Source organism: Anomaloglossus baeobatrachus, chromosome 6 (genome assembly GCF_048569485.1).
Source record: "Anomaloglossus baeobatrachus isolate aAnoBae1 chromosome 6, aAnoBae1.hap1, whole genome shotgun sequence".
Taxonomy (NCBI): Eukaryota; Metazoa; Chordata; class Amphibia; order Anura; family Aromobatidae; genus Anomaloglossus; species Anomaloglossus baeobatrachus.
Window position 1 is genome coordinate 331096874 of NC_134358.1, and position 27304 is coordinate 331124177.

At 50.2% G+C, this 27304-nt stretch overlaps 2 protein-coding genes across 2 annotated transcripts in view; one reads left to right on the forward strand and one right to left on the reverse strand.

Annotated features, from left to right (window-relative positions):
• The window catches only part of BAG1 (BAG cochaperone 1), a 53365-nt gene extending 27327 nt beyond the window's left edge, over positions 1–26038 (reverse strand). The window contains exons 1-3 of the mRNA XM_075316540.1: positions 25908–26038; positions 8000–8128; positions 7456–7538 (exon numbers count right to left, since the gene is read on the reverse strand). Of these exons, the coding sequence (XP_075172655.1) occupies positions 7456–7538; positions 8000–8128; positions 25908–25947 (252 nt within the window). The 5' untranslated portion in view covers positions 25948–26038. The remainder of the gene's footprint in view (positions 1–7455; positions 7539–7999; positions 8129–25907) is intronic.
• A 434-nt stretch (positions 26039–26472) lies between these two features.
• LOC142244335 (uncharacterized) overlaps positions 26473–27304 on the forward strand; it is a 190460-nt gene continuing 189628 nt past the window's right edge. Inside the window, exon 1 of the mRNA XM_075316541.1 lies at positions 26473–26527. The gene's annotated coding sequence lies outside the window, so the exon portion shown is untranslated. The remainder of the gene's footprint in view (positions 26528–27304) is intronic.

The following is a 27304-nucleotide window of genomic DNA, read 5'->3' on the forward strand; positions in this document are numbered from 1 at the left end:
TTTTGGACCACTCTTCTTTTGCAAACTTCTCCAGGTCTCTCAGATTTGAAGGCTGCCTTCTCCCAAAAGCAACAATTTTGTCAGGCCCATTATTAAAGTTTAGTGTGAAATTATGTCCAATCTGCCTTCTTTTCTTTTTTTTTGTTTTGCTACAATATGTGTATAACAAAACATGTGTGATTGCAATAATTCTGTTGGAAGAAAATGTCATTATTTCCTTAAAACTGAGATTGGATGATTACAGTGTTACCCAACTGATAATGACCATGATTTTATCACTTAGTGATTACAAGGAACCTGTCATGAATATTTTATATCTTAAACAAATGACATGCATGTTACAAATACCTTTCATGCTGATTAAATACATACCTTGATTGTTGAAATTCATCTTGCTATCCTGGAGAAATCCAGTGTTTAATATCATATGCAAATAAGCCACAGGAGCACCGGGGTAGGACATTGTATTTGCAGCTTTCCTGTCCTTTCTCCTTCTTCCCCACCCTGCCTGCTGTGTCTGACTGACAAGTCACTCATTTCAGTGACCTGCCTTTCCTGACAGATCTCTCACAAGCTTCGTCAGTACCTTGGGCATAAAAAGGGCAGTAAGCTCCGCATGACATTGTTAGACCCCATACAACGATCTGCTCACGTGCCACCCACAAATGAGACGAGTGCTGCGGGAACAAGCAGCAGTGAAGACGTGTCGAAGTCAGGGGATGCAAGTCACTGAAAGAAGAGTGACCTGTCAGTCATACACAGGAGGCAGATGGTCAGCGGGCAGGCGCGCCGCAGTGTCCCACTCCCACGCACTTGCACCTTAGTTGCATAGGATTAGAACAGATCGATTTCTCAAGACAGAAACAGATTTCCAAAATCCGCAAGGAAAAAAAAAGCAACGTGTGCTCAGCACTTCAGAAATCTCATACACTTTGCTGGGTACAGGATAGGCATGCAGATATTGGTGCAAATTTCTCAAAAGTGCATGGAAATCTGCATCAAAAAATGCACTGTGTACACATACTCTAAGGGGTACTTTGCACACTACGACATCGCAGGCCAATTGCTGTGATGCCGAGCGCGATAGTACCCGCCCCCGTCACAGCTGCGATATCTTGTGATAGCTGCCGTAGCAAACATTATCGCTACGGCAGCTTCATATGCACTTACCTGCTCTGCGACGTCGCTCTGGCCGGCGAACCGCCGCCTTCCTAAGGGGGTGGGTCGTGCAAAGTCACAGTGACGTCACACGGCAGGCGGCCAATAAAAGCAGAGGGGCAGAGATGAGCGGGACGTAAACATCCCGCCCACCTCCTTCCTCATTGCAGCCGGGACTGAGGTAAGGTGATGTTCCTCGCTCATGCGGCTTCATACACAGCGATGTGTGCTGCTGCAGGGGAACGAGGAACAACATCGTACCGTCGCTGCAGCGAAATTATGGAAATGTCAGACACTACACCGATGATACGATTACGGCGCTTTTGCGCTCGATAATCGTATCAAAAAGGATTCACATACTCCGATGTCGACAGTGACGCCGGATGTGCGTCACTTTCGATTTGACCCCACCGACATCGCACCTGCGATGTCGTAGTGTGCAAAGTACCCCTAAGGGTAATGACAAGACCTTTTCCTTATGTTATCCTCCTCTCATACCAACGATTGAGAGAAGTGCTGGTCTGGTTTTTGAGATGTGCTATTGCACATCTAATTGCCCATTTGTGAAGACCATCTGTTGAGTCCTTACCTAAAGGATATTCTGCTATATACAGTGCCTACAAGTAGTATTCAACCCCCTGCAGATTTAGCAGGTTTACACATTCGGAATTAACTTGGCATTGTGACATTTGGACTGTAGATCAGCCTGGAAGTGTGAAATGCACTGCAGCAAAAAAGAATGTTATTTATTTTTTCTTTTTTAAATTGTGAAAAGTTTATTCAGAGGGTCATTTATTATTCAACCCCTCAAACCACAAGAATTCTGTTTGGTTCCCCTAAAGTATTAAGAAGTATTTCAGGCACAAAGAACAATGAGCTTCACATCTTTGGATTAATTATCTCTTTTTCCAGCCTTTTCTGACTAATTAAGACCCTCCCCAAACTTGTGAACAGCACTCATACATGGTCAACATGGGAAAGACAAAGGAGCATTCCAAGGCCATCAGAGACAAGATCGTGGAAGCTCACAAGGCTGGCAAGGGGTACAAAACACTTTCCAAGGAGTTGGGCCTACCTGTCTCCACTGTTGGGAGCATCATCCGGAAGTGGAAGGCTTATGGAACTACTGTTAGCCTTCCACGACCTGGACAGCCTTTGAAAGTTTCCACCCGTGCCGAGGCCAGGCTTGTCCGAAGAGTCAAGGCTAACCCAAGGACAACAAGGAAGGAGCTCCGGGAAGATCTCATGGCAGTGGGGACATTGGTTTCAGTCAATACCATAAGTAACGTACTCCACCGCAATGGTCTCCGTTCCAGACGAGCCCGTAAGGTACCTTTACTTTCAAAGCGTCATGTCAAGGCTCGTCTACAGTTTGCTCATGATCACTTGGAGGACTCAGACAGACTGGTTCAAGGTTCTCTGGTCTGATGAGACCAAGATCGAGATCTTTGGTGACAACCACACACGTGACGTTTGGAGACTGGATGGCACTGCATACGACCCCAAGAATACCATCCCTACAGTCAAGCATGGTGGTGGCAGCATCATGCTGTGGGGCTGTTTCTCAGCCAAGGGGCCTGGCCATCTGTTCCGCATCCATGGGAAGATGGATAGCACGGCTTACCTGGAGATTTTGGCCAAGAACCTCCGCTCCTCCATCAAGGATCTTAAGATGGGTCGTCATTTCATCTTCCAACAAGACAACGAACCAAAGCACACAGCCAAGAAAACCAAGGCCTGGTTCAAGAGGGAAAAAAATCAAGGTGTTGCAGTGGCCTAGTCAGTCTCCTGACCTTAACCCAATTGAAAACTTGTGGAAGGAGCTCAAGATTAAAGTCCACATGAGACACCCAAAGAACCTAGATAACTTGGAGAAGATCTGCATGGAGGAGTGGGCCAAGATAACTCCAGAGACCTGTGCCGGCCTGATCAGGTCTTATAAAAGACGATTATTAGCTGTAATTGCAAACAAGGGTTATTCCACAAAATATTAAACCTAGGGGTTGAATAATAATTGACCCACACTTTTATGTTGAAAATTTATTAAAATTTAACTGAGCAACATAACTTGTTGGTTTGTAAGATTTATGCATCTGTTAATAAATCCTGCTCTCGTTTTAAGTTTGCAGGCTGTAACTTATTCGCTTCTTATCAAACCTGCTAAATCTGCAGGGGGTTGAATACTACTTGTAGGCACTGTAGATTGTTCGCTTGTGTGGGGATGTTTACAAAATGGCATGAAACATCCCTGTACATAATTTATTTCTAGGAGGTCCTGGATATCTAATGCTTGGCATGGGTCTGCCTTTTAGCCATAAATATAAATTGGCGTGTTTTTTTTTTTCTTCTAAACACATTATGTTTTGACACAAAACTGCAAAAATAGGCACAATGTGCTTGTTGGCATTTGGCATGTGCCAGGCGTCTGCACACACAATATAAATTGTTATAGGCGTGTAATAACATTTTAGTTTTATTTGTAAATTCAGGTTTTATTTTGGTATGTTTTGTCACAAATGTAAATGGGGCAACAAATGTTACGTTTTGTGAATAAAAACAGATAAAGGCTATGTGCGCACGCTGCATCTTTTTTTTTTACCACAAAGATGCAGCGTTTTTATCTTTGCGGTAACTACAAAGAGCAGCATTTTTGGCCTAAAAAAAAAAAACGCAGGAGTCCTCCACCTGTCAGGCGTCTACTGAAGTGAGCTGCGAGATAAGCACGGACGTCACTCAGGTGAGGTGCAGTGACAGCTGGAGTCCTCCACCTGTCACCGGAAACCACATGAGTAACGTCACCGCTGATCTCACGGCTAACTTCAGCCGCGGCATGATATGCGGTCACAAGTGGAGGACTCCAGCTGTCACCGCACATCACCTGACTGAAGTCACCACTGATATCGCGTCGTTCACTTCAGTTGCGGCCTGATTTGCGGTAACAGGTGAAGGACTCCAGTCAGGTGATGTGTGGTGATAGCTGGAGTCCTCCACCTGCTACCACAAATCCTGCTGCAACTGAAGTGAGCGTGATAGCAGCGGTGACTTCAGTCAGGTGATGTGCGGTGACAGCTGAAATCAATGCTGATCCCGCGCGGCTCACTTCACTTGCGGCCTGACCCTCACAGTGAACAGTCATGTTCTATCGCCGCTCGCTGTGATTGTCAGATGTAGCAAAGGTGGATACGTCGTAGGACCTCGTGTGGATTGTCGGGCCTGGAGAGGTGTTTTAGGGGTTAAGAAAGTGGTGAAAGAGGGGGCTTATTTCTGTTTTATTTCAAATAAAGGATTTTTTGGGTGATTGGGTGTTTATTTACTTTCACTTACAGCTTAGTGATGAGGGGGTGTCTCATAGATGCCTGCCATCACTAAGCTAGGCTTAGTGGCAGCTATGGGCTGCTGCCATTAACTCCTTATTACCCCGACTGCCACCACACAAGGGCAATCGGGATGAGCCGGGAAAAGTCTTGGGACTGTCGCATCTAATGGATGCGGCAATTCTGGGCGGCTGCTGGCTGATATTTATGGGCTGGGATGGCTTCCAATAACGTAGGTCTCCCCAGCCTGAGAATACCAGCCCCCCGCTGCGAGACGTTATCTTGGCTGGTTATCAGAATTGTGGGGGACCACATGTCTTTTTTTTATTTCTTTATATAATTTACTGTACGATATAGACCCGCCCACCGGCATCTGTAATTGGCTGCAGTCAGACAGCTGTCACTCAGCGTGGGGGCGGGTCAACCTGCAACCAATCACAGCTACCGGTGAGCAAGGACAGCCGACTGGTGATCGGCGAGTATGAAACGCTTGCTCCTACCCCTTTATGCCCGATTCTGGTCCCCATAAACTTTATATGGAGAGCAGTATCTGGCCAAATACTAGCGATCAATCCCCGCTGACCCGGAGTCTTATCAGAAAAATGCTCCAAAACACGTTAGGCTGCTTTCACATCAGCGGTTTTTTGACGCTTAGCAAAAAAACGCAAAACGCATATGACCAGATCCTTTACAAATGCGCTGTCATTTCAATACATTTGCAATGGAATCGTGGCAATATGCGTTCACTTGCAGTTGCGTGCGGCATACACTGGATCCGGTGAGATGCAGTATTTTATCTTTTTTCAAAAACGCTACTTGTAGCATATTTGACCTCCGACAAAATACTGCATCTCACCGGATCCTTCATATTGCGGCAGAAGTCACCGCATTCTGGTAGGCAGGATCCTGTTTTCAGTACTGAGTATGCCCAGAAAGCAGTTCCTCCCCGTGCTTTCTAGTGCAGCTGCATCAGTTGAAGAAAAAAGACAGAAGAAAGAAGACCAGGATCATGGAGGGGTGAGAGGGAGTAATAAAGATGGAGTCTCGAAGTGTGTCTGTGTATTTCTAATAAAATATTTTTTCTCTTTGTGATGTCTTTTTTTAACCCTTTATTGGAGATTCTTAATGGCTGGGTCAAACTTTGCCTGACATTAAGAATCTCGAGCCTTATATCAGCTAATAAAACAAAGCTGGTATTAACCCCTTATTACCCAGCGTGCCACCCGGCACCAGGCTGGAAGAGTTGGATACAGCGCCAAAAGATGACGCTTCTATGAAAGCGCCATTTTCTAGTGTGGCTGCGGACTGCAATTTGCAGTGGTGGGGAGGGATGGGGGGGAGCAGAAAGCTTGGGCTACCCTGCACTGCGGATTCCATTCTCCAGCTGCCTAGTTGCACACAAAAATTGGGTGAAGCCCCTGTCATTTTTTCTTTTTAATTATTTCATGAAATTCATTAAAATAATTAAAAAAAGGGCTTCACTTTATTTTTGGTTCCCAGCTGGGTACAAATAGGCAGCTGGAGGCAGCCCGTATCTGCCTGCTGTACCTGGCTAGCATACAAAAAATATGGCGAAGCCCACGTCATTATTATTTTTTTTTGTTTGTTTTTGGGCAAAAAAAAACAAAACAGATCAGCTGACTCCAGGGTCGTCCGATTACTTGTTCTGTGTCCCCCTGCATCAATCGCAGTATATGCGGGCTGTGAGGTCAGCTGAGTTCATTCCGGCACTGGAGTCAGCTGACCTCAAAGCCCGCACACGCTGCGATGGATGCAGGGGGGACACAAAACAAGTAATCGGCCGACACTGAAGTCAGCTGATCTGAACTCAGCTGAACTCCTGACCACACAGCCCGCACACGGTCACACGTGATCGGCAGCAGCCAGTGACTGTTGTTAACCTCCATCTATCGCAGCGTGAGCGAGCTGTGAGATCAGGAGTCAGCTGACTCCAGTGCCGGCCAATAAATTCTGTGTCCCACTGCAGAAGGATACGGTAAAATAACAATTGCGGTTGCACATTAAACCATAGGATCTGGACAGATGCGTTTTGCTTTTTTTTGCCGACTGGCAAAAAACTGCTGGATGTGAAAGCAGCCTTAAATAACTTGCGTTTTTCATTGCAGTTTTCCAAACCTCATTGAATTCAATGGGTGAAAAACGCCTAAAGAATTGAAATGCTGCATATTTGTGGTCACCACAAAGACGCAGCCAAATAAAAATCCACTGTGCAAACAGCAAAAATGAAATCTCATAGACTTTGCTGGGGAAGGAAATTCATGCAGTTTTGAGACCAAAACTGCACCCAAAAATGAGCAAAAAGGCGGCAAAAAAACAACACATAGCCAAAGGTGTCTGTACACATCTAAAAGAACTTTTGCTCTCAAAAACATTGAAACAGTGAACATGCAAAGTCTGGCCCTTAGCTGGAAACTTCACAAAATAAGTATTACATATCCATGTATTAAATAGCTACAGTATCATTATAGCCTATATTTATCTCAAAACGCATGTATCATGCAATATACTGTATATACCTGAAGAATTAAAAGCAGTTCCAACCTACAGCAGTTACAGAAAACACAAAGTTAGTGCCCATTCAGAGACTCTAGTCCACCAAATGTTCCACTGAGTACAATGGAGGTGGTGGGCATCTATTCCATTGAAGTCTATGGAAGTTACAGTAAGAATAATCCTGCTTGCTTGGTTCTTTTCAGTGCATGCCATAGACATCAATGGTGAGGAACATCTTTGACTGCTATGAAGTCCCTTACTGATCATAGAAACACTTCCAGCAACCACTGGGCACAACAAAAAAGAAAAAAGGTCACAGATGATGGAGCTGAAAGGTCTCAAAGTTATTGCAAAGCCTAGATAATTCATAACATCTAATTACGTGACAATAACCTTTCTAGAAGGAATATTTATGGTTCACTAAGAACAACCAGAAGCTAAATAGATGAACAAATAAGACAAGATTTACCTTCTTTCCAATCAGCATTATTTTACAGCCATTCTTGATACCCAGCGATGAAAGTGTCTTTTCCAATTCCTTGAGCGATTTCCCTTGTTGCGTGAAAACAGTGTATTATGAAATAAGAATTTGGTGTAATAAAACTTCTAAAATCATGATTGCATAGTACACAGCACACACGGATACCAGCTCAGGGCTGCTGCAGTTTATGCAGCCTCAAACTGACACATGAAAATAGTGGAGTCAAATTAGTTATGTTTAGTCTTTAATTTGGTAAAAAAAAAAATCACAAGAAACTGTTTACGCTAGATAGGGACGTCCAGAAACCATCTTTCATTATGGTGCCGCTTCAGCAGTTGTGTAGTAGCTAATGTAGTATAATACCCCTTATAGTTGTACTGCTTTTATAGTATGCAATTTACAGAGCCATGCTGGATATCAGGCTCTCCACATACCTTACCGTCAGCACAAGAAGCTGTCATGGCGCAGCCCTGGGCTTTCCCCTTATTTACGCCAAATGCCATACAGACCGTAAAACACATTAGAAATGTACCCTTGTAGATAAGCTTCTGTGAGGCAATCGGTACCCCGGTGACACTCTCCACAGTCACAGCCAGGTGCTGAAGAATGGGCTCCAGATGCTCCTCTTCCGGCATAATCTGCAGTTTGTGCTTTTCACTTCCTGGAAAAAGAGATGACATTACTTGTGTGCGGAAAACAACTGCTCGTGTGCGGAAAACAACTGCTCGTGTACGGAAAACAACTGCTCGTGTGCGGAAAACAACTGCTCGTGTGCGGAAAACAACTGCTCGTGTGCGGAAAACAACTGCTCGTGTGCGGAATCACTGCTCGTGTGCGGAATCACTGCTCGTGTGCGGAAAACAACTGCTCGTGTGCGGAATCACTGCTCGTGTGCGGAATCACTGCTCGTGTGCGGAATCACTGCTCGTGTGCGGAATCACTGCTCGTGTGCGGAATCACTGCTCGTGTGCGGAATCACTGCTCGTGTGCGGAATCACTGCTCGTGTGCGGAATCACTGCTCGTGTGCGGAATCACTGCTCGTGTGCGGAATCACTGCTCGTGTGCGGAATCACTGCTCGTGTACGGAAAGAAGGGAATTTTGTTTACTTGCCGTAAATTCCTTTTCTTCTAGCTCCTATTGGGAGACCCAGAAAATCGGGTGTATAGCTTCTGCCTCCGGAGGCCACACAAAGTATTACACTTTAAAAAGTGTAACCCCTCCCCTCTGCCTATACACCCTCCCGTGCCTCACGGGCTCCTCAGTTTTGGTGCAAAAGCAGAAAGGAGAAAACTTATAAATTGGTCTAGGGTAAATTCAATCCGAAGGATGTTCGGAGAACTGAACCATGAACCAAAAGAACAATTCAACATGAACAACATGTGTACACAAAAGAACAACCAGCCCGAAGGGAACAGGGGCGGGTGCTGGGCCTCCCAATAGGAGCTAGAAGAAAAGGAATTTACGGTAAGTAAACAAAATTCCCTTCTTTGTCGCTCCATTGGGAGACCCAGACAATTGGGACGTCCAAAAGCAGTCCCTGGGTGGGTAAAAGAATACCTCAATAAAAAGAGCCGAACGGCCCTCCTCTTACAGGTGGGCAACCGCCGCCTGAAGGACTTGCCTACCTAGACTGGTGTCTGCCGAAGCATAGGTATGCACTTGATAGTGCTTCGTGAAAGTGTGCAGACTAGACCACGTCGCTGCCCGACACACCTGCTGAGCCGTAGCCCTGTGCCGCAATGCCCAGGACGCACCTACGGCTCTGGTAGAATGGGCTTTCAGCCCTGAAGGAAGCGGAAGCCCAGAAGAACGGTAGGCCTCAAGAAATCGGTTCCTTGATCCACCGAGCCAAGGTTGACTTGGAAGCCTGCGAACCCTTACGCTGGCCAGCGACAAGGACAAAGAGCGCATCTGAACGACGCAGAGGCGCAGTGCGAGACACGTAGAGCCGTAGTGCTCTCACCAGATCCAAAGAGCGCAAATCCTTTTCACATTGGTGAATTGGATTAGGGCAAAATGAAGGTAAGGAGATATCCTGATTGAGATGAAAAGTAGATACCACCTTAGGGAGAAATTCCGGAACCGGACGCAGAACCACCTTATCCTGGTGAAACACCAGGAAGGGTGCTTTGCATGACAGCGCTGCAAGCTCAGACACTCTCCGGAGTGATGTAATTGCCACTAGAAAGGCCACCTTTTGCGAAAGACGTGATAAAGAGACATCCCGCAGCGGCTCGAAAGGTGGTTTCTGAAGAGCCGTTAGCACCCTGTTAAGATCCCAGGGTTCCAGCGGACGCTTGTAAGGTGGGACTATGTGGCAAACTCCCTGCAGGAACGTGCGGACCTGCGGAAGCCTGGCTAGACGCTTTTGAAAAAATACGGAGAGCGCCGATACTTGGCCCTTGAGAGAGCCGAGTGACAAACCCTTGTCCATTCCGGATTGGAGGAATGAAAGAAAAGTGGGTAAGGCAAACGGCCATGGAGAGAAACCGTTATCAGAGCACCAGGATAAGAAGATTTGCCAAGACCTGTAATAGATCTTGGCGGACGTTGGCTTCCTGGCTTGTCTCATGGTGGCAATGACATCCTGAGATAACCCTGAAGACGCTAGGAGCCAGGACTCAATGGCCACACAGTCAGGTTGAGGGCCACAGAAATCAGATGGAAAAATGGCCCTTGTGACAGTAAGTCTGGGCGGTCTGGAAGCGCCCACGGCTGACCCACCATGAGATGCCACAGATCCGGGTACCACGACCGCCTCGGCCAGTCTGGAGCGACGAGAATGGCGCGACGGCAGTCGGACCTGATCTTGCGTAACACTCTGGGCAGCATCGCCAGAGGAGGAAACACATAAGGCAGTCGGAACTGCTACCAGTCCTGAACTAACGCGTCCGCCGCCAGAGCTCTGTGATCCTGAGACCGTGCCATGAATGCCAGGAATTTGTTGTTGTGCCCTGACGCCATGAGATCGACGTCCGGCGTTCCCCAGCGGCGACAGATCTCTCGAAACACTTCTGGGTGCAGAGACCATTCCCCCGCATCCATGCCCTGACGACTGAGAAAATCTGCTTCCCAGTTTTCTACGCCCGGGATGTGAACTGCGGAGATGGTGGAGGCTGTGGCTTCCACCCACTGCAGAATCCGCCCGGACTTCCTGGAAGGCTTGACGACTGCGAGTGCCGCCTTGGCGGTTGATGTATGGGACGGCAGTGGCGTTGTCCGACTGGATACGGAGCTGCCTGCCCTCCAGCCACCGCTGAAAAGCCAATAGGGCTAGATACACTGCCCTTATTTCCAGAACATTGATCTGAAGGGAGGACTCTCTCGGAGTCCAGGTTCCCTGAGCCCTGTGGTGGAGAAAAAACGCCCCCACCCTGACAGGCTCGCGTCCGTGGTGACCACAGCCCAGGTTGGGGGTAGGAAGGATTTTCCCTGCGATAGAGAGTTGGGAAGGAGCCACCACTGAAGTGACGTCTTGGTTGCAAGGGAAAGAGGGACATTCCTGTCGAGGGAAGCCGACCTCCTGTCCCATTTGCGGAGAATGTCCCATTGGAGCTGCCGTAGATGGAATTGCGCGAACGGCACTGCCTCCATCGCTGCCACCATCTTCCCTAGGAAGTGCATGAGGCGCCTTAAGGGGTGTGACTGACTCCGAAGAAGTGATTGCACCCCTGCCTGCAGAGAAAGCTGTTTGTCCCGCGGTAGCTTGACTACCGCTGACTGTGTATGAAACTCCATCCCGAGGTAAGTCAGTGATTGGGTCGGTGTCAACTTGGATTTTGGGAAGTTGATGATCCACCCGAACTGCTGGAGAGTCGTCAGAGCGACTGTAAGGCTGTGTTGACACGCCACCCGAGAAGGGGCCCTGACTAGGAGATCGTCTAGGTAGGGAATCACCGAGTGGCCCTGAGAGTGTAGGACCGCCACGACGGATGCCATGACTTTGGTGAAAACCCGTGGGGCTGTCGCCAGGCCGAAAGGCAATGCCACGAACTGAAGGTGTTCGTCCCTGATGGCGAAACGCAAGAAGCGTTGATGTTCGGGTGCGATCGGCACGTGGAGATAAGCATCTTTGATGTCGATCGATGCTAGGAAGTCTCCTTGTGACATCGAGGCGATGACCGAGCGGAGAGATTCCATCCGAAACCTTCTGGTTCTCACGTGTCTGTTGAGCAGTTTGAGGTCCAGAACGGGACGGAATGATCCGTCCTTTTTTGGCACCACGAACAAGTTGGAGTAAAAGCCGTGACCACGTTCCTGAAGGGGAACGGGGGTCACAACTCCTTCTGTCTTCAGAGCGTCCACCGCCTGAAAAAGTGCGTCGGCCTGAGCGGGGGGCGGAGAGGTTCTGAAGAAACGAGCCGCAGGACGGGAGCTGAACTCTATCCTGTAACCGTGAGACAGAATGTCTCTCACCCATCGGTCTTGGACATGTGGCAACCAGGCGTCGCCAAAGCGGGAGAGCCTGCCACCGACCGAGGATGCGGTTAGGGGATGCCGAGAGTCATGAGAAGGCCGCCTTGGAGGCAGTGCCTCCTGCTGCCTTTTGGGGGCGTGACTTGGACCGCCACGCATAGGAGTTCCTCTGGCCTTTCTCCTGCCTGCTGGACGAAGAGGATTGGGGCTTGGCGGAGGGACGAAAGGACCGAAACCTCGATTGTATTTTCCGTTGTTGAGGTCTGTTAGGTCTGGACTGGGGTAAGGAGGAGTCCTTTCCCTTGGATTCCTTAATAATTTCATCCAATCGTTCGCCAAACAAGCGTTCGCCAGAAAACGGCAAACCGGTTAAGAACCTCTTGGAGGCCGAGTCTGCCTTCCATTCGCGCAGCCACATGGCCCTGCGGACTGCCACAGAGTTAGCGGATGCCACAGCTGTACGGCTAGCCGAGTCTAGGACTGCGTTCATGGCGTAGGAAGAAAAAGCTGACGCTTGAGAAGTCAAAGACGCAACTTGCGGAGCAGAATTACGTGTGACAGCATTAATCTCAGTCAGACAAGCCGAGATAGCTTGGAGTGCCCACACGGCTGCAAAGGCCGGGGCAAAATACGCGCCCGTGGCCTCAAAGATGGACTTCACCAGGAGCTCTATCTGCGTGTCAGTGGCATCCTTTAGCGATGAGCCATCTGCCACCGATACCACAGATCTAGCCGCCAATCTAGAGACTGGAGGATCCACCTTGGGACATTGAGCCCACCCCTTAACGACTTCAGCGGGGAAGGGGTAACGTGTGTCAGTGAGGCGCTTAGTAAAGCGCTTGTCCGGAACCGCTCTGGGCTTCTGGACAGCGTCTCTGAAGTTCGAGTGATCGAAGAACGCACTACGTGTACGTTTGGGGAACCGAAACTGGTGTTTCTCCTGCTGAGACGCCAACTCCTCCACAGTAGGAGGCGGGGGAGAGAGATCCAACACCTGGTTGATGGACGAGATAAGATCATTCACTAATGCGTCCCCCTCAGGTGTATCAAGGTTAAGGGCGACGTCAGGGTCAGAACCCTGAGCTGCGACGTCCGCCTCGTCCTCCAGAGAGTCCTCAAGCTGGGAACCCGAGCAGCGTGAAGAAGTCGGGGAAGATTCCCAGCGAGCCCGCTTAGCCTGTCTAGGACTGTGGTCCTGGCAGGAGTCCTCCGCGTGGGACCTAGGGCCCAACCTGGGAGCGCTCTGCGGCTCAGACCGAGAGGGGCCTTGAGGTGACGATCCAACAGGGGCCGGGGCCTGTGTAAGGACCGGTCTGGACTGCAAAGCTTCTAGCAGCTTGGCAGACCATTTGTCCATAGACTGAGCCATGGATTGTGAAAGTGACTCAGAGTTTCTCAGCAAAAGAGGAGAACTCTGTCCCTGCCGCCTGGACAGGGGGAGCAGGGGGGTCTACATGAGCCGAGGGGTCCACTAGTGACCGAGGCTCCGGCTGAGCAAGTGAAACAGGGGTCGAGCATTGCTCACAGTGAGGGTAGGTGGAACCCGCAGGTAACATAGCCCCACAAGAGGTACAGGCCGCAAAAAACCCCTGTGCCTTAACAGCTTTGCTCCTTGTGGACGACATGCTGTTGTCTCCTAGGAGAATGATCACTGAGGGTATATGGGCAAAAACAGGGTATACAGCCCGACTGAACAGAAATTATATATAACATATATATAACAAGCGGAGTGTGTGCCTCCAGATTCCCAGCTTTAGGTCCCCTGGAGCTGCAGAGCTGTTCCTGAGAATCCTCCACCGGCAGAATGCCCAAAAAATGGCTGCCGGAGATCTCAGGGGAGGAGTGGAGCCGTGGGCGGCGCCAGGAAAGTGCGGGAATCTGGGGTCCCCACAGTGATCAGTGAGGGGGGAGGAAACATGCAGGATGCTCCAGCCCTCACATCCGACGTCAGGTCGGCAGTCCCGCCCTTACCCCTGACAGGCAGGCCCGGGGGCGGGATTTTTGCGACTAGGCCGCGATGAAGCCGGGGACTAAATTTGAGACCGCGCCCGACAAGCAGGCACGGTCGGCGCGGAAGTCCGCCGGTCTTCTCAATTCAGCAGCTGCCGCAGCGTCCGGGAAGAAGGTGCGCTCCTGCATATTCCCCAATGGGGACACAGAGTACCTTAGAGTTGCAGGGCCCGGTCCCTGAGGTTGAATAGACTCCGGTCCGGCAGATTCCCACAGGGGCTGCGGAGGGAGCACGGTCCCAGCAACTGGATGACGGTTCAGGATCCCACTTCTCCCAGAGCCGCTAAGGGATGGTGAAGGAGACGGCATGTGGCTCCAGCCTTTGTACCCGCAATGGGTACCTCAACCTTAACAACACCGCCGACATAGTGGGGTGAGAAGGGAACATGCCGGGGGCCCCGTGGGGGCCCTCTTTTCTTCCAACCGACATAACTAATATGAGAATGCATGAGTGGATGTGTGCCTCCTTCCACACAAAGCATAAAACTGAGGAGCCCGTGATCCACGGGAGGGTGTATAGGCAGAGGGGAGGGGTTACACTTTTTAAAGTGTAATACTTTGTGTGGCCTCCGGAGGCAGAAGCTATACACCCGATTGTCTGGGTCTCCCAATGGAGCGACAAAGAAATAACTGCTCATGTACGGAAAATAACTACTGGCGTACGGAATCACTACTGGCGTACGGAATCACTACTGGCGTACGGAATCACTACTGGCGTACGGAATCACTACTGGCGTACGGAATCACTACTGGCGTACGGAATCACTACTGGCGTACGGAATCACTACTGGCGTACGGAATCACTACTGGCGTACGGAATCACTACTGGTGTACGGAATGGTGACTTTTGGCTCCATTTCCACCTAAATGGAGTAAGGACAAGTGACAGCAGAAATTGTGTAGTGAAATTCACCAGCTACTACAGATCGAGCAGCTCCTGTGGATTTCATTGTTCAAAAGCTTCAGCTGTGAGTGGAGATTTCTGAAAATCTCTACCACAATGCCAGTACTATAATACACAATGGTATGTATAGCCAGAGAGCCCTGCAGAGCATCTCCCTGTGTGCACACAGCCTAGGGCCAGTACTATAATACACAATGGTATGTATAGCCAGAGAGCCCTGCAGAGCATCTCCCTGTGTGCACACAGCCTAGGGCCAGTACTATAATACACAATGGTATGTATAGCCAGAGAGCCCTGCAGAGCATCTCCCTGTGTGCACACAGCCTAGGGCCAGTACTATAATACACAATGGTATGTATAGCCAGAGAGCCCTGCAGAGCATCTCCCTGTGTGCACACAGCCTAGGGCCAGTACTATAATACACAATGGTATGTATAGCCAGAGAGCCCTGCAGAGCATCTCCCTGTGTGCACACAGCCTAGGGCCAGTACTATAATACACAATGGTATGTATAGCCAGAGAGCCCTGCAGAGCATCTCCCTGTGTGCACACAGCCTAGGGCCAGTACTAATACACAATGGTATGTATAGCCAGAGAGCCCTGCAGAGCATCTCCCTGTGTGCACACAACCTAGGGCCAGTACTATAATACACAATGGTATGTATAGCCAGAGAGCCCTGCAGAGCATCTCCCTGTGTGCACACAGCCTAGGGCCAGTACTAATACACAATGGTATGTATAGCCAGAGAGCCCTGCAGAGCATCTCCCTGTGTGCACACAGCCTAGGGCCAGTACTAATACACAATGGTATGTATAGCCAGAGAGCCCTGCAGAGCATCTCCCTGTGTGCACACAGCCTAGGGCCAGTACTATAATACACAATGGTATGTATAGCCAGAGAGCCCTGCAGAGCATCTCCCTGTGTGCACACAGCCTAGGGCCAGTACTATAATACACAATGGTATGTATAGCCAGAGAGCCCTGCAGAGCATCTCCCTGTGTGCACACAGCCTAGGGCCAGTACTATAATACACAATGGTATGTATAGCCAGAGAGCCCTGCAGAGCATCTCCCTGTGTGCACACAGCCTAGGGCCAGTACTATAATACACAATGGTATGTATAGCCAGAGAGCCCTGCAGAGCATCTCCCTGTGTGCACACAGCCTAGGGCCAGTACTATAATACACAATGGTATGTATAGCCAGAGAGCCCTGCAGAGCATCTCCCTGTGTGCACACAGCCTAGGTCCAGTACTATAATACACAATGGTATGTATAGCCAGAGAGCCCTGCAGAGCATCTCCCTGTGTGCACACAGCCTAGGGCCAGTACTAATACACAATGGTATGTATAGCCAGAGAGCCCTGCAGAGCATCTCCCTGTGTGCACACAACCTAGGGCCAGTACTATAATACACAATGGTATGTATAGCCAGAGAGCCCTGCAGAGCATCTCCCTGTGTGCACACAGCCTAGGGCCAGTACTAATACACAATGGTATGTATAGCCAGAGAGCCCTGCAGAGCATCTCCCTGTGTGCACACAGCCTAGGGCCAGTACTAATACACAATGGTATGTATAGCCAGAGAGCCCTGCAGAGCATCTCCCTGTGTGCACACAGCCTAGGGCCAGTACTATAATACACAATGGTATGTATAGCCAGAGAGCCCTGCAGAGCATCTCCCTGTGTGCACACAGCCTAGGGCCAGTACTAATACACAATGGTATGTATAGCCAGAGAGCCCTGGAGAGCATCTCCCTGTGTGCACACAGCCTAGGGCCAGTACTAATACACAATGGTATGTATAGCCAGAGAGCCCTGCAGAGCATCTCCCTGTGTGCACACAGCCTAGGGCCAGTACTAGAATACACAATGGTATGTATAGCCAGAGAGCCCTGCAGAGCATCTCCCTGTGTGCACACAGCCTAGGGCCAGTACTATAATACACAATGGTATGTATAGCCAGAGAGCCCTGCAGAGCATCTCCCTGTGTGCACATAGCCTAGGGCCAGTACTATAATACACAATGGTATGTATAGCCAGAGAGCCCTGCAGAGCATCTCCCTGTGTGCACATAGCCTAGGGCCAGTACTATAATACACAATGGTATGTATAGCCAGAGAGCCCTGCAGAGCATCTCCCTGTGTGCACACAGCCTAGGGCCAGTACTAATACACAATGGTATGTATAGCCAGAGAGCCCTGCAGAGCATCTCCCTGTGTGCACACAGCCTAGGGCCAGTACTATAATACACAATGGTATGTATAGCCAGAGAGCCCTGCAGAGCATCTCCCTGTGTGCACACAGCCTAGGGCCAGTACTATAATACACAATGGTATGTATAGCCAGAGAGCCCTGCAGAGCATCTCCCTGTGTGCACACAGCCTAGGGCCAGTACTATAATACACAATGGTATGTATAGCCAGAGAGCCCTGCAGAGCATCTCCCTGTGTGCACACAGCCTAGGGCCAGTACTAATACACAATGGTATGTATAGCCAGAGAGCCCTGCAGAGCATCTCCCTGTGTGCACACAACCTAGGGCCAGTACTATAATACACAATGGTATGTATAGCCAGAGAGCCCTGCAGAGCATCTCCCTGTGTGCACACAGCCTAGGGCCAGTACTAATACACAATGGTATGTATAGCCAGAGAGCCCTGCAGAGCATCTCCCTGTGTGCACACAGCCTAGGGCCAGTACTAATACACAATGGTATGTATAGCCAGAGAGCCCTGCAGAGCATCTCCCTGTGTGCACACAGCCTAGGGCCAGTACTATAATACACAATGGTATGTATAGCCAGAGAGCCCTGCAGAGCATCTCCCTGTGTGCACACAGCCTAGGGCCAGTACTAATACACAATGGTATGTATAGCCAGAGAGCCCTGGAGAGCATCTCCCTGTGTGCACACAGCCTAGGGCCAGTACTAATACACAATGGTATGTATAGCCAGAGAGCCCTGCAGAGCATCTCCCTGTGTGCACACAGCCTAGGGCCAGTACTAGAATACACAATGGTATGTATAGCCAGAGAGCCCTGCAGAGCATCTCCCTGTGTGCACACAGCCTAGGGCCAGTACTATAATACACAATGGTATGTATAGCCAGAGAGCCCTGCAGAGCATCTCCCTGTGTGCACATAGCCTAGGGCCAGTACTATAATACACAATGGTATGTATAGCCAGAGAGCCCTGCAGAGCATCTCCCTGTGTGCACATAGCCTAGGGCCAGTACTATAATACACAATGGTATGTATAGCCAGAGAGCCCTGCAGAGCATCTCCCTGTGTGCACACAGCCTAGGGCCAGTACTAATACACAATGGTATGTATAGCCAGAGAGCCCTGCAGAGCATCTCCCTGTGTGCACACAGCCTAGGGCCAGTACTATAATACACAATGGTATGTATAGCCAGAGAGCCCTGCAGAGCATCTCCCTGTGTGCACACAGCCTAGGGCCAGTACTATAATACACAATGGTATGTATAGCCAGAGAGCCCTGCAGAGCATCTCCCTGTGTGCACACAGCCTAGGGCCAGTACTAATACACAATGGTATGTATAGCCAGAGAGCCCTGCAGAGCATCTCCCTGTGTGCACACAGCCTAGGGCCAGTACTATAATACACAATGGTATGTATAGCCAGAGAGCCCTGCAGAGCATCTCCCTGTGTGCACACACAGCCTAGGGCCAGTACTATAATACACAATGGTATGTATAGCCAGAGAGCCCTGCAGAGCATCTCCCTGTGTGCACACAGCCTAGGGCCAGTACTATAATACACAATGGTATGTATAGCCAGAGAGCCCTGCAGAGCATCTCCCTGTGTGCACACAGCCTAGGGCCAGTACTATAATACACAATGGTATGTATAGCCAGAGAGCCCTGCAGAGCATCTCCCTGTGTGCACACAGCCTAGGGCCAGTACTAATACACAATGGTATGTATAGCCAGAGAGCCCTGCAGAGCATCTCCCTGTGTGCACACAGCCTAGGGCCAGTACTAATACACAATGGTATGTATAGCCAGAGAGCCCTGCAGAGCATCTCCCTGTGTGCACACAGCCTAGGGCCAGTACTAATACACAATGGTATGTATAGCCAGAGAGCCCTGCAGAGCATCTCCCTGTGTGCACACAGCCTAGGGCCAGTACTAATACACAATGGTATGTATAGCCAGAGAGCCCTGCAGAGCATCTCCCTGTGTGCACACAGCCTAGGGCCAGTACTAATACACAATGGTATGTATAGCCAGAGAGCCCTGCAGAGCATCTCCCTGTGTGCACACAGCCTAGGGCCAGTACTATAATACACAATGGTATGTATAGCCAGAGAGCCCTGCAGAGCATCTCCCTGTGTGCACACAGCCTAGGGCCAGTACTATAATACACAATGGTATGTATAGCCAGAGAGCCCTGCAGAGCATCTCCCTGTGTGCACACAGCCTAGGGCCAGTACTATAATACACAATGGTATGTATAGCCAGAGAGCCCTGCAGAGCATCTCCCTGTGTGCACACAGCCTAGGGCCAGTACTATAATACACAATGGTATGTATAGCCAGAGAGCCCTGCAGAGCATCTCCCTGTGTGCACACAGCCTAGGGCCAGTACTATAATACACAATGGTATGTATAGCCAGAGAGCCCTGCAGAGCATCTCCCTGTGTGCACACAGCCTAGGGCCAGTACTATAATACACAATGGTATGTATAGCCAGAGAGCCCTGCAGAGCATCTCCCTGTGTGCACACAGCCTAGGGCCAGTACTATAATACACAATGGTATGTATAGCCAGAGAGCCCTGCAGAGCATCTCCCTGTGTGCACACAGCCTAGGGCCAGTACTATAATACACAATGGTATGTATAGCCAGAGAGCCCTGCAGAGCATCTCCCTGTGTGCACACAGCCTAGGGCCAGTACTATAATACACAATGGTATGTATAGCCAGAGAGCCCTGCAGAGCATCTCCCTGTGTGCACACAGCCTAGGGCCAGTACTAATACACAATGGTATGTATAGCCAGAGAGCCCTGCAGAGCATCTCCCTGTGTGCACACAGCCTAGGGCCAGTACTAATACACAATGGTATGTATAGCCAGAGAGCCCTGCAGAGCATCTCCCTGTGTGCACACAGCCTAGGGCCAGTACTAATACACAATGGTATGTATAGCCAGAGAGCCCTGCAGAGCATCTCCCTGTGTGCACACAGCCTAGGGCCAGTACTATAATACACAATGGTATGTATAGCCAGAGAGCCCTGCAGAGCATCTCCCTGTGTGCACACAGCCTAGGGCCAGTACTATAATACACAATGGTATGTATAGCCAGAGAGCCCTGCAGAGCATCTCCCTGTGTGCACACAGCCTAGGGCCAGTACTATAATACACAATGGTATGTATAGCCAGAGAGCCCTGCAGAGCATCTCCCTGTGTGCACACAGCCTAGGGCCAGTACTAATACACAATGGTATGTATAGCCAGAGAGCCCTGCAGAGCATCTCCCTGTGTGCACACAGCCTAGGGCCAGTACTATAATACACAATGGTATGTATAGCCAGAGAGCCCTGCAGAGCATCTCCCTGTGTGCACACAGCCTAGGGCCAGTACTATAATACACAATGGTATGTATAGCCAGAGAGCCCTGCAGAGCATCTCCCTGTGTGCACACAGCCTAGGGCCAGTACTAATACACAATGGTATGTATAGCCAGAGAGCCCTGCAGAGCATCTCCCTGTGTGCACACAGCCTAGGGCCAGTACTAATACACAATGGTATGTATAGCCAGAGAGCCCTGCAGAGCATCTCCCTGAGTGCACACAGCCTAGGGCCAGTACTATAATACACAATGGTATGTATAGCCAGAGAGCCCTGCAGAGCATCTCCCTGTGTGCACACAGCCTAGGGCCAGTACTATAATACACAATGGTATGTATAGCCAGAGAGCCCTGCAGAGCATCTCCCTGTGTGCACACAGCCTAGGGCCAGTACTAATACACAATGGTATGTATAGCCAGAGAGCCCTGCAGAGCATCTCCCTGTGTGCACACAGCCTAGGGCCAGTACTATAATACACAATGGTATGTATAGCCAGAGAGCCCTGGAGAGCATCTCCCTGTGTGCACACAGCCTAGGGCCAGTACTAATACACAATGGTATGTATAGCCAGAGAGCCCTGCAGAGCATCTCCCTGTGTGCACACAGCCTAGGGCCAGTACTAATACACAATGGTATGTATAGCCAGAGAGCCCTGCAGAGCATCTCCCTGAGTGCACACAGCCTAGGGCCAGTACTAATACACAATGGTATGTATAGCCAGAGAGCCCTGCAGAGCATCTCCCTGTGTGCACACAGCCTAGGGCCAGTACTATAATACACAATGGTATGTATAGCCAGAGAGCCCTGCAGAGCATCTCCCTGTGTGCACACAGCCTAGGGCCAGTACTATAATACACAATGGTATGTATAGCCAGAGAGCCCTGCAGAGCATCTCCCTGTGTGCACACAGCCTAGGGCCAGTACTATAATACACAATGGTATGTATAGCCAGAGAGCCCTGCAGAGCATCTCCCTGAGTGCACACAGCCTAGGGTCACTAGTTCCTACATACAAAGTTAAGCAATTTTCTAATTTGTTTTCATGAATACACAAATGGCTATTGGCCAAATGAAGCTTCGGCCCAGTCATCTCAGCACATACACTCACAAGAGCGCTCACTTGGCCTCCGCTGCCTGACACCTCGGCCAGCAACTTGCCTCAGGGAGACCAAGGATACGGACAGGTTTATTTTTAATCTGACATGTGCAATTGGCATTGCCCCCAACCATCAGTCAGCTGGGGTCCCCAAACACATTTGACCGTGGGCTGAACCCGTCGATATCGGCAGTGTGAATCAGTTCTTATGGTATCTAGCTATGGTAGCTACTCTGCAGATTCGGATACAATGGCTTCTGGCTCTCCCTATCCCTCCTCTCCCAGTCAGGGCTCATTCGGGCTGGCCACAGCTCTCCTGACCCGAGCACGACAGCCTTGAGGAATATATGAAGCACCTCCGGGGTCATTCTGACATCAGTTTTGCACATAGTTATATCCATACATATTTTACAGATATAACTGATCTTTATGGGGCTGTTCACAGGTCTGTGTATGTCTGCAGACTGAGTGGTCCGCACCAAAATCCAAAAACATGGCTGATTTTAATGCAAGTTACAGATTAAACTCACTAATGCAAGTCTATGGGTCAGAGAGAACAAAAAAAAAAAAAAGAATTCAGATGCCTTCTTTATACCATCCAATTGTCATGTCTGTTTGATAGAAGCTTGAGAAAACTTCTTAAAAGCCCGTTAAAAAAAAATTCTGAAACTGACACGCCAAACACTGATGAAGAAATGATGTCAAGCCGTGATAACAAATCCCAGCTGTCTGTGAGAGGTCCGTGCGCACCCTCCAACGGCCGGAGAGGTCCGTGCGCACACTGCAATGACCAATGTAAGAAGAACTCCCACCATGCCTAGCTTTATCCGACATACGAAACCTCCTCGCTGCGTGCGATTAGGTAGGTGTTTGTATGAATGCACAGACAGAAAAGTACGTTTCCACATTCAGGGTTTTCATGCAGTTTTAAAGCCAAAGCCAAGAGATTCCAACCATTACGAGTCACAGTCATCTTGCAGGACAGAGTATGTGAGAATAGGGCAATGTTCACACCACGTTTTAGATTACATTCATTGGCTCTGTTGGTGCTTACATTCAAACCCCTAGAATAGGACTCCAGAATATACGCAGACAAGGCCATTGACATTACTGCTGGAAGTAGTCCCAGCTTGCTACGTGCATCACTTTTGGCTGTATTGGAGGAAGGTATCCAGACATGGCCAACAACACGTGTGCCACATCTGCAGCCTGACTGAACATTGCTATAACAAGCTTTTCGCAGACACCTCAATAAATGATCTTGGCTACTTCGCCTACACATTTTCAGTGCTGAGCCTATATTCTAGCTGGACGCTGAGACTGTGGTCCCTAGCACCTACCTTACTATCCAAGCATATCTATAATAAATGACAAAGCCAAGTGACCTCTGGAAATCAGAGCACGGGCATCACAGGGTGGTGCCGATCTGGGATGTATGATGTCTGGAAGGCACTGTGGAAATTAACAGCGCCATGTAAGCAAACTTTTTTTTGTTCTCCATGGAGCACACTGGCAGTTACGCATGTGTTTTTTCTGTAGCCCACTAGCCATTCAGAGGGGTTGCCTATCTAACAGAACGCTGACATCTTTCTAATCTTCGACAACTCCTACAACTGCTTGCTGACCTCTGTCATAGTAGTGTGCGTATGGAGCGGCTCCTCAGGAGCACTGATCTCTATGATTGACAGCTACATTTAAAAGGTTTTTGGGGCCCTAAACTAATTTCCGTCACTCCCAGGGACTCATTGTGGAATGCACACACTGTTATGATTCTCCTGAGAAGAAGCGGATGACCACAGTGTGACTGCACACGAGCTGGGAATATAGGGGAATGAGTGTGAGCATTGTGCACGGTCACGATTTAGCAATCTGCAGTCTCATAAATTAGCTACAGTTCTGCAGTCAGAGCCCAGAACATGGCTGTTAAAAGGGGTGGTCCGCAACTAAAATTTACATTCAATCCTAAATGCCTATATAATGTCAATCTAATGGCTTTTCTAATATACATTCATTAAAAAGTCCCAACTGTTACCGCACTATGCTACTTTATTTCCTCTTTGAGGAACCTTCAATTGAGAATCCCAGTGCATGCTGGGATAGATAAGTCATCAACGGGGCAGAGGTGTGGTCACTGCTGCAGTCTCTGCCCCCTCCCTGAAATGAAGGGTCATCAGTGACATGATGGCGAGGTGGCGTTGCTCTGTGCCTTTTCTGGATGCCGACTATTCTTACAATTTGCACTGACAGTGTGCCTCTTGCCGTCTCCTTACTTCTGATCAGAACTGGCGAGAGAGCACACTGTCCCCTGTGTATACTGTACAGTGACAAGAATCCACTGTAAATCCGTATAGATTGACAACCGACGCACGCCCGACCCCTTAAATGGACGCCACTGATGACGCTTCATTTCAGGGATGGGGCGGGCGCTGTGATAGTGACAGCAGTCTTTGACATCTCATTTAAATATCCCAGCATGCACTGGGATTCTTTAAAAAATCATCAAAGAGGATGTAGCAAAAAAAAGAAATATAGCAGTTAGCGTAGAGAGGGAATGGTAAGGAATTTTCAAGTAGATTAGAAGAAAAGATTAAAAATAATGACATTAAATTGGCGTTTAGGATTAAGATAAATTTTAGTTTTGGCCCACCCCGTTAAGAGGTACAATACACGGTGAGTCCATTATGGCACACATCGCTCATGCACGATGCAACTGTGGGGTGCCAAGGTGTTATATGGCAGCTGGGGGCTTCATCGCATACTACTACGGTATATAAAGGTATTGGAAGATATTGAGGGAGCGACCAGGCAATTGCAAGGTCATGTCCCCTGGGGGCAATGTAAGAAAACAAAAGTGTAAATTGCTCCCCCAGAAAGAAATGGAAAAGATAAACATATTTAGTATCACTGTGTCTATAGGAATCCAGACAACTGACCCACTTCATTATTTAACCTATAGTGTAAACACCATTAAGAAAAAAGCAATATGATTACTGGGTTTTTGAGTCATCTAGTCTCCTGAAAAGAACTAAAATGGTACCACCAAACCGACAGCTTGCCCGTCATAAACCAGCCCTCAGCGAAGGCTCCTGGGGCTGAGGAAGCCATGGCACGAAGCAGCACTGATTCTACAGGAAGGAAAAATACTGGACGGGTCCAGCTGTGCTCACACTGACCTGGAGCAATGTCACAGGCTGCCCAGCCACCACTGGAGAAAGCCCGAGCAATGGCAGCACTGCTCTCTCCATTTCACCCATATTGTGGATCATTTCATGGTTTTCAGTACTCGTCATTAAGGGCTACTGACATGGAAATTGCCATATGTCACACAGGGCCTTGGCCCTACTACTAGGAACATTGTCCTGCCATGGCATTGGAGAACACTTGGTTTTACAAATTCGGCTACTTGGGGGGCACTGATAGGAGCCACTGATACGGGGGCAGTTTGGGGGTCACTGATACGGGATCATAGTTGAGGGCCACTGATATGGAGAAAACAACATGGGGGCTACAGATACGGGGCCCCAATTGGGGGCCCAACAATACAGGGCCATAGTTGGGAGCCACCGAGACGGGGACACAGTAGGGGGGCCACCGAGACAAGGACACAGTAGGGGGGCCACCGAGACAAGGACACAGTAGGGGGCCACCGAGACAAGGACACAGTAGGGGGCCACCGAGACAAGGACACAGTAGGGGGCCACCGAGACGGCGACACAGTAGGGGGCCACCGAGACACAGTAGGGGGCCACCAAGACGAGGACACAGTAGGGGGCCACCGAGACGGCGACACAGTAGGGGGCCACCGAGACGGCGACACAGTAGGGGGCCACCGAGACAAGGACACAGTAGGGGGGCCACCGAGACAAGGACACAGTAGGGGGGCCACCGAGACAAGGACACAGTAGGGGGGCCACCGAGACAAGGACACAGTAGGGGGCCACCGAGACAAGGACACAGTAGGGGGCCACCGAGACAAGGACACAGTAGGGGGCCACCGAGACAAGGACACAGTAGGGGGCCACCGAGACAAGGACACAGTAGGGGGCCACCGAGACGGCGACACAGTAGGGGGCCACCGAGACACAGTAGGGGGCCACCAAGACGAGGACACAGTAGGGGGCCACCGAGACGGCGACACAGTAGGGGGCCATGTTAGGGCTGAATGTGAAGTAATTGGGGTCTTTCACAGCCGAGGGTTAGCCCACCATCCAAGCCAGTTATGGGGAAACTCGCGGCCTTTAGGGGCATACTGGTGACAGGTCAGTAGACTACACCCCTCACCATGTGAGCTGGCCACCAATCCTTACTGACAATCCCAGGAGCCAGCCCCGTGCACCGCCCCACGAGCATCATGCTGGCACAGTAATGAATGGCCCTGCTAGCCACACAACACCCTGCCGCTCCAGGGAATGCCATTTATTACCATGTGTGATGGTGACAGCCACGCTGTTGTTAGAGGCCATGCCTGCCGCTGCACAGCACTGTCCGTCACTGAAATCAACGCCGACACTTGCGGGCCACGCTCACTTCCTGTGCCGGGCAACGCAACTTCCGGTTTTGTCTCCGCCAGTTCACTGACACACTTGTGTGGCCATGTTTGATAAGGGCAATTCCCATAATCGCAGTGGCACAGACTTCGCGTGGAGAAAAGTGAATGCTGCCGTGAGTGTATAATCGGGCCAGGCCATGTTACTGTATGGGACCTACTAGAATGCAGCTGGCAGATGTGACAATACTAATAACAATAACGTGGGGTTGAGCGTCACGTGACTACACCAGGAAACGTGTTTGTTGTTTACGCCGTGGTTGAGCCAGTGCACGGCTGCATCTGGATTGGTGCTGCTCCTGTGAGGACCACTGTGGCCGGCTCACTAGTAGGTGACTAGAATGCAGTCACTAGTAGTGCTAAATAGATCCCTTGCAGTGGAGAAGCCCCGCCCCTTCCCACGGAGGAAGCCCCGCCCTTTCCTGTGAGTGAGGCCCTCCTCTTCCTGTCACATCTATCCGTCACAGGAGCAGCTCCGTTCTGGACGCCACCACATTGTGAGTCTCAGCACCGGGAGTAGTGCTCGTGCCCCTGGGCTCCATGACAGGCCTGTCCGTTGGTCCCTGTGCTCTGTGAGCTAGCCGCCGGCTACTGAGGACTAGTGGTGTCGGTGAGGGCTCAATGTGTAGTGTGACTGATAATGGCTGTTCTCCACCTGTGCGGTAATGTGTCATTGTCGTGTGAACGGGTCTCTAATGCCCTGTGCCTGTATCTCGTCCCGACCGTGCCCACCGCTCAGCTCTGAAGGCCTCTGGATGGCTGCACATTAGATATGGGTGTAAGCGTGTCCTGAGCAGCAGATAGGCAACCAGACCGAGCACTGCTAAGTACGGGTCCACCCAGGCCTCCAGTAGTGTATGCTGAAGCCGGGGTGCAGGTGGTCCTGCTGTGCTCCAGGGGTGACCGGCCAGTAGTTCCATGCTGAAGCCGGGGTGCAGGTGGCCCTGCTGTGCTCCAGGGGTGACCGGCCAGTAGATCCATGCTGAAGCCGGGGTGCAGGTGGCCCTGCTGTGCTCCAGTGGTGACCGGCCAGTAGATCCATGCTGAAGCCGGGGTGCAGGTGGCCCTGCTGTGCTCCAGGGGTGACCGGCCAGTAGTTCCATGCTGAAGCCGGGGTGCAGGTGGCCCTGCTGTGCTCCAGGGGTGACCGGCCAGTAGTTCCATGCTGAAGCCGGGGTGCAGGTGGCCCTGCTGTGCTCCAGGGGTGACCGGCCAGTAGTGTATGCTGAAGCCGGGGTGCAGGTGGCCCTGCTGTGCTCCAGTGGTGACCGGCC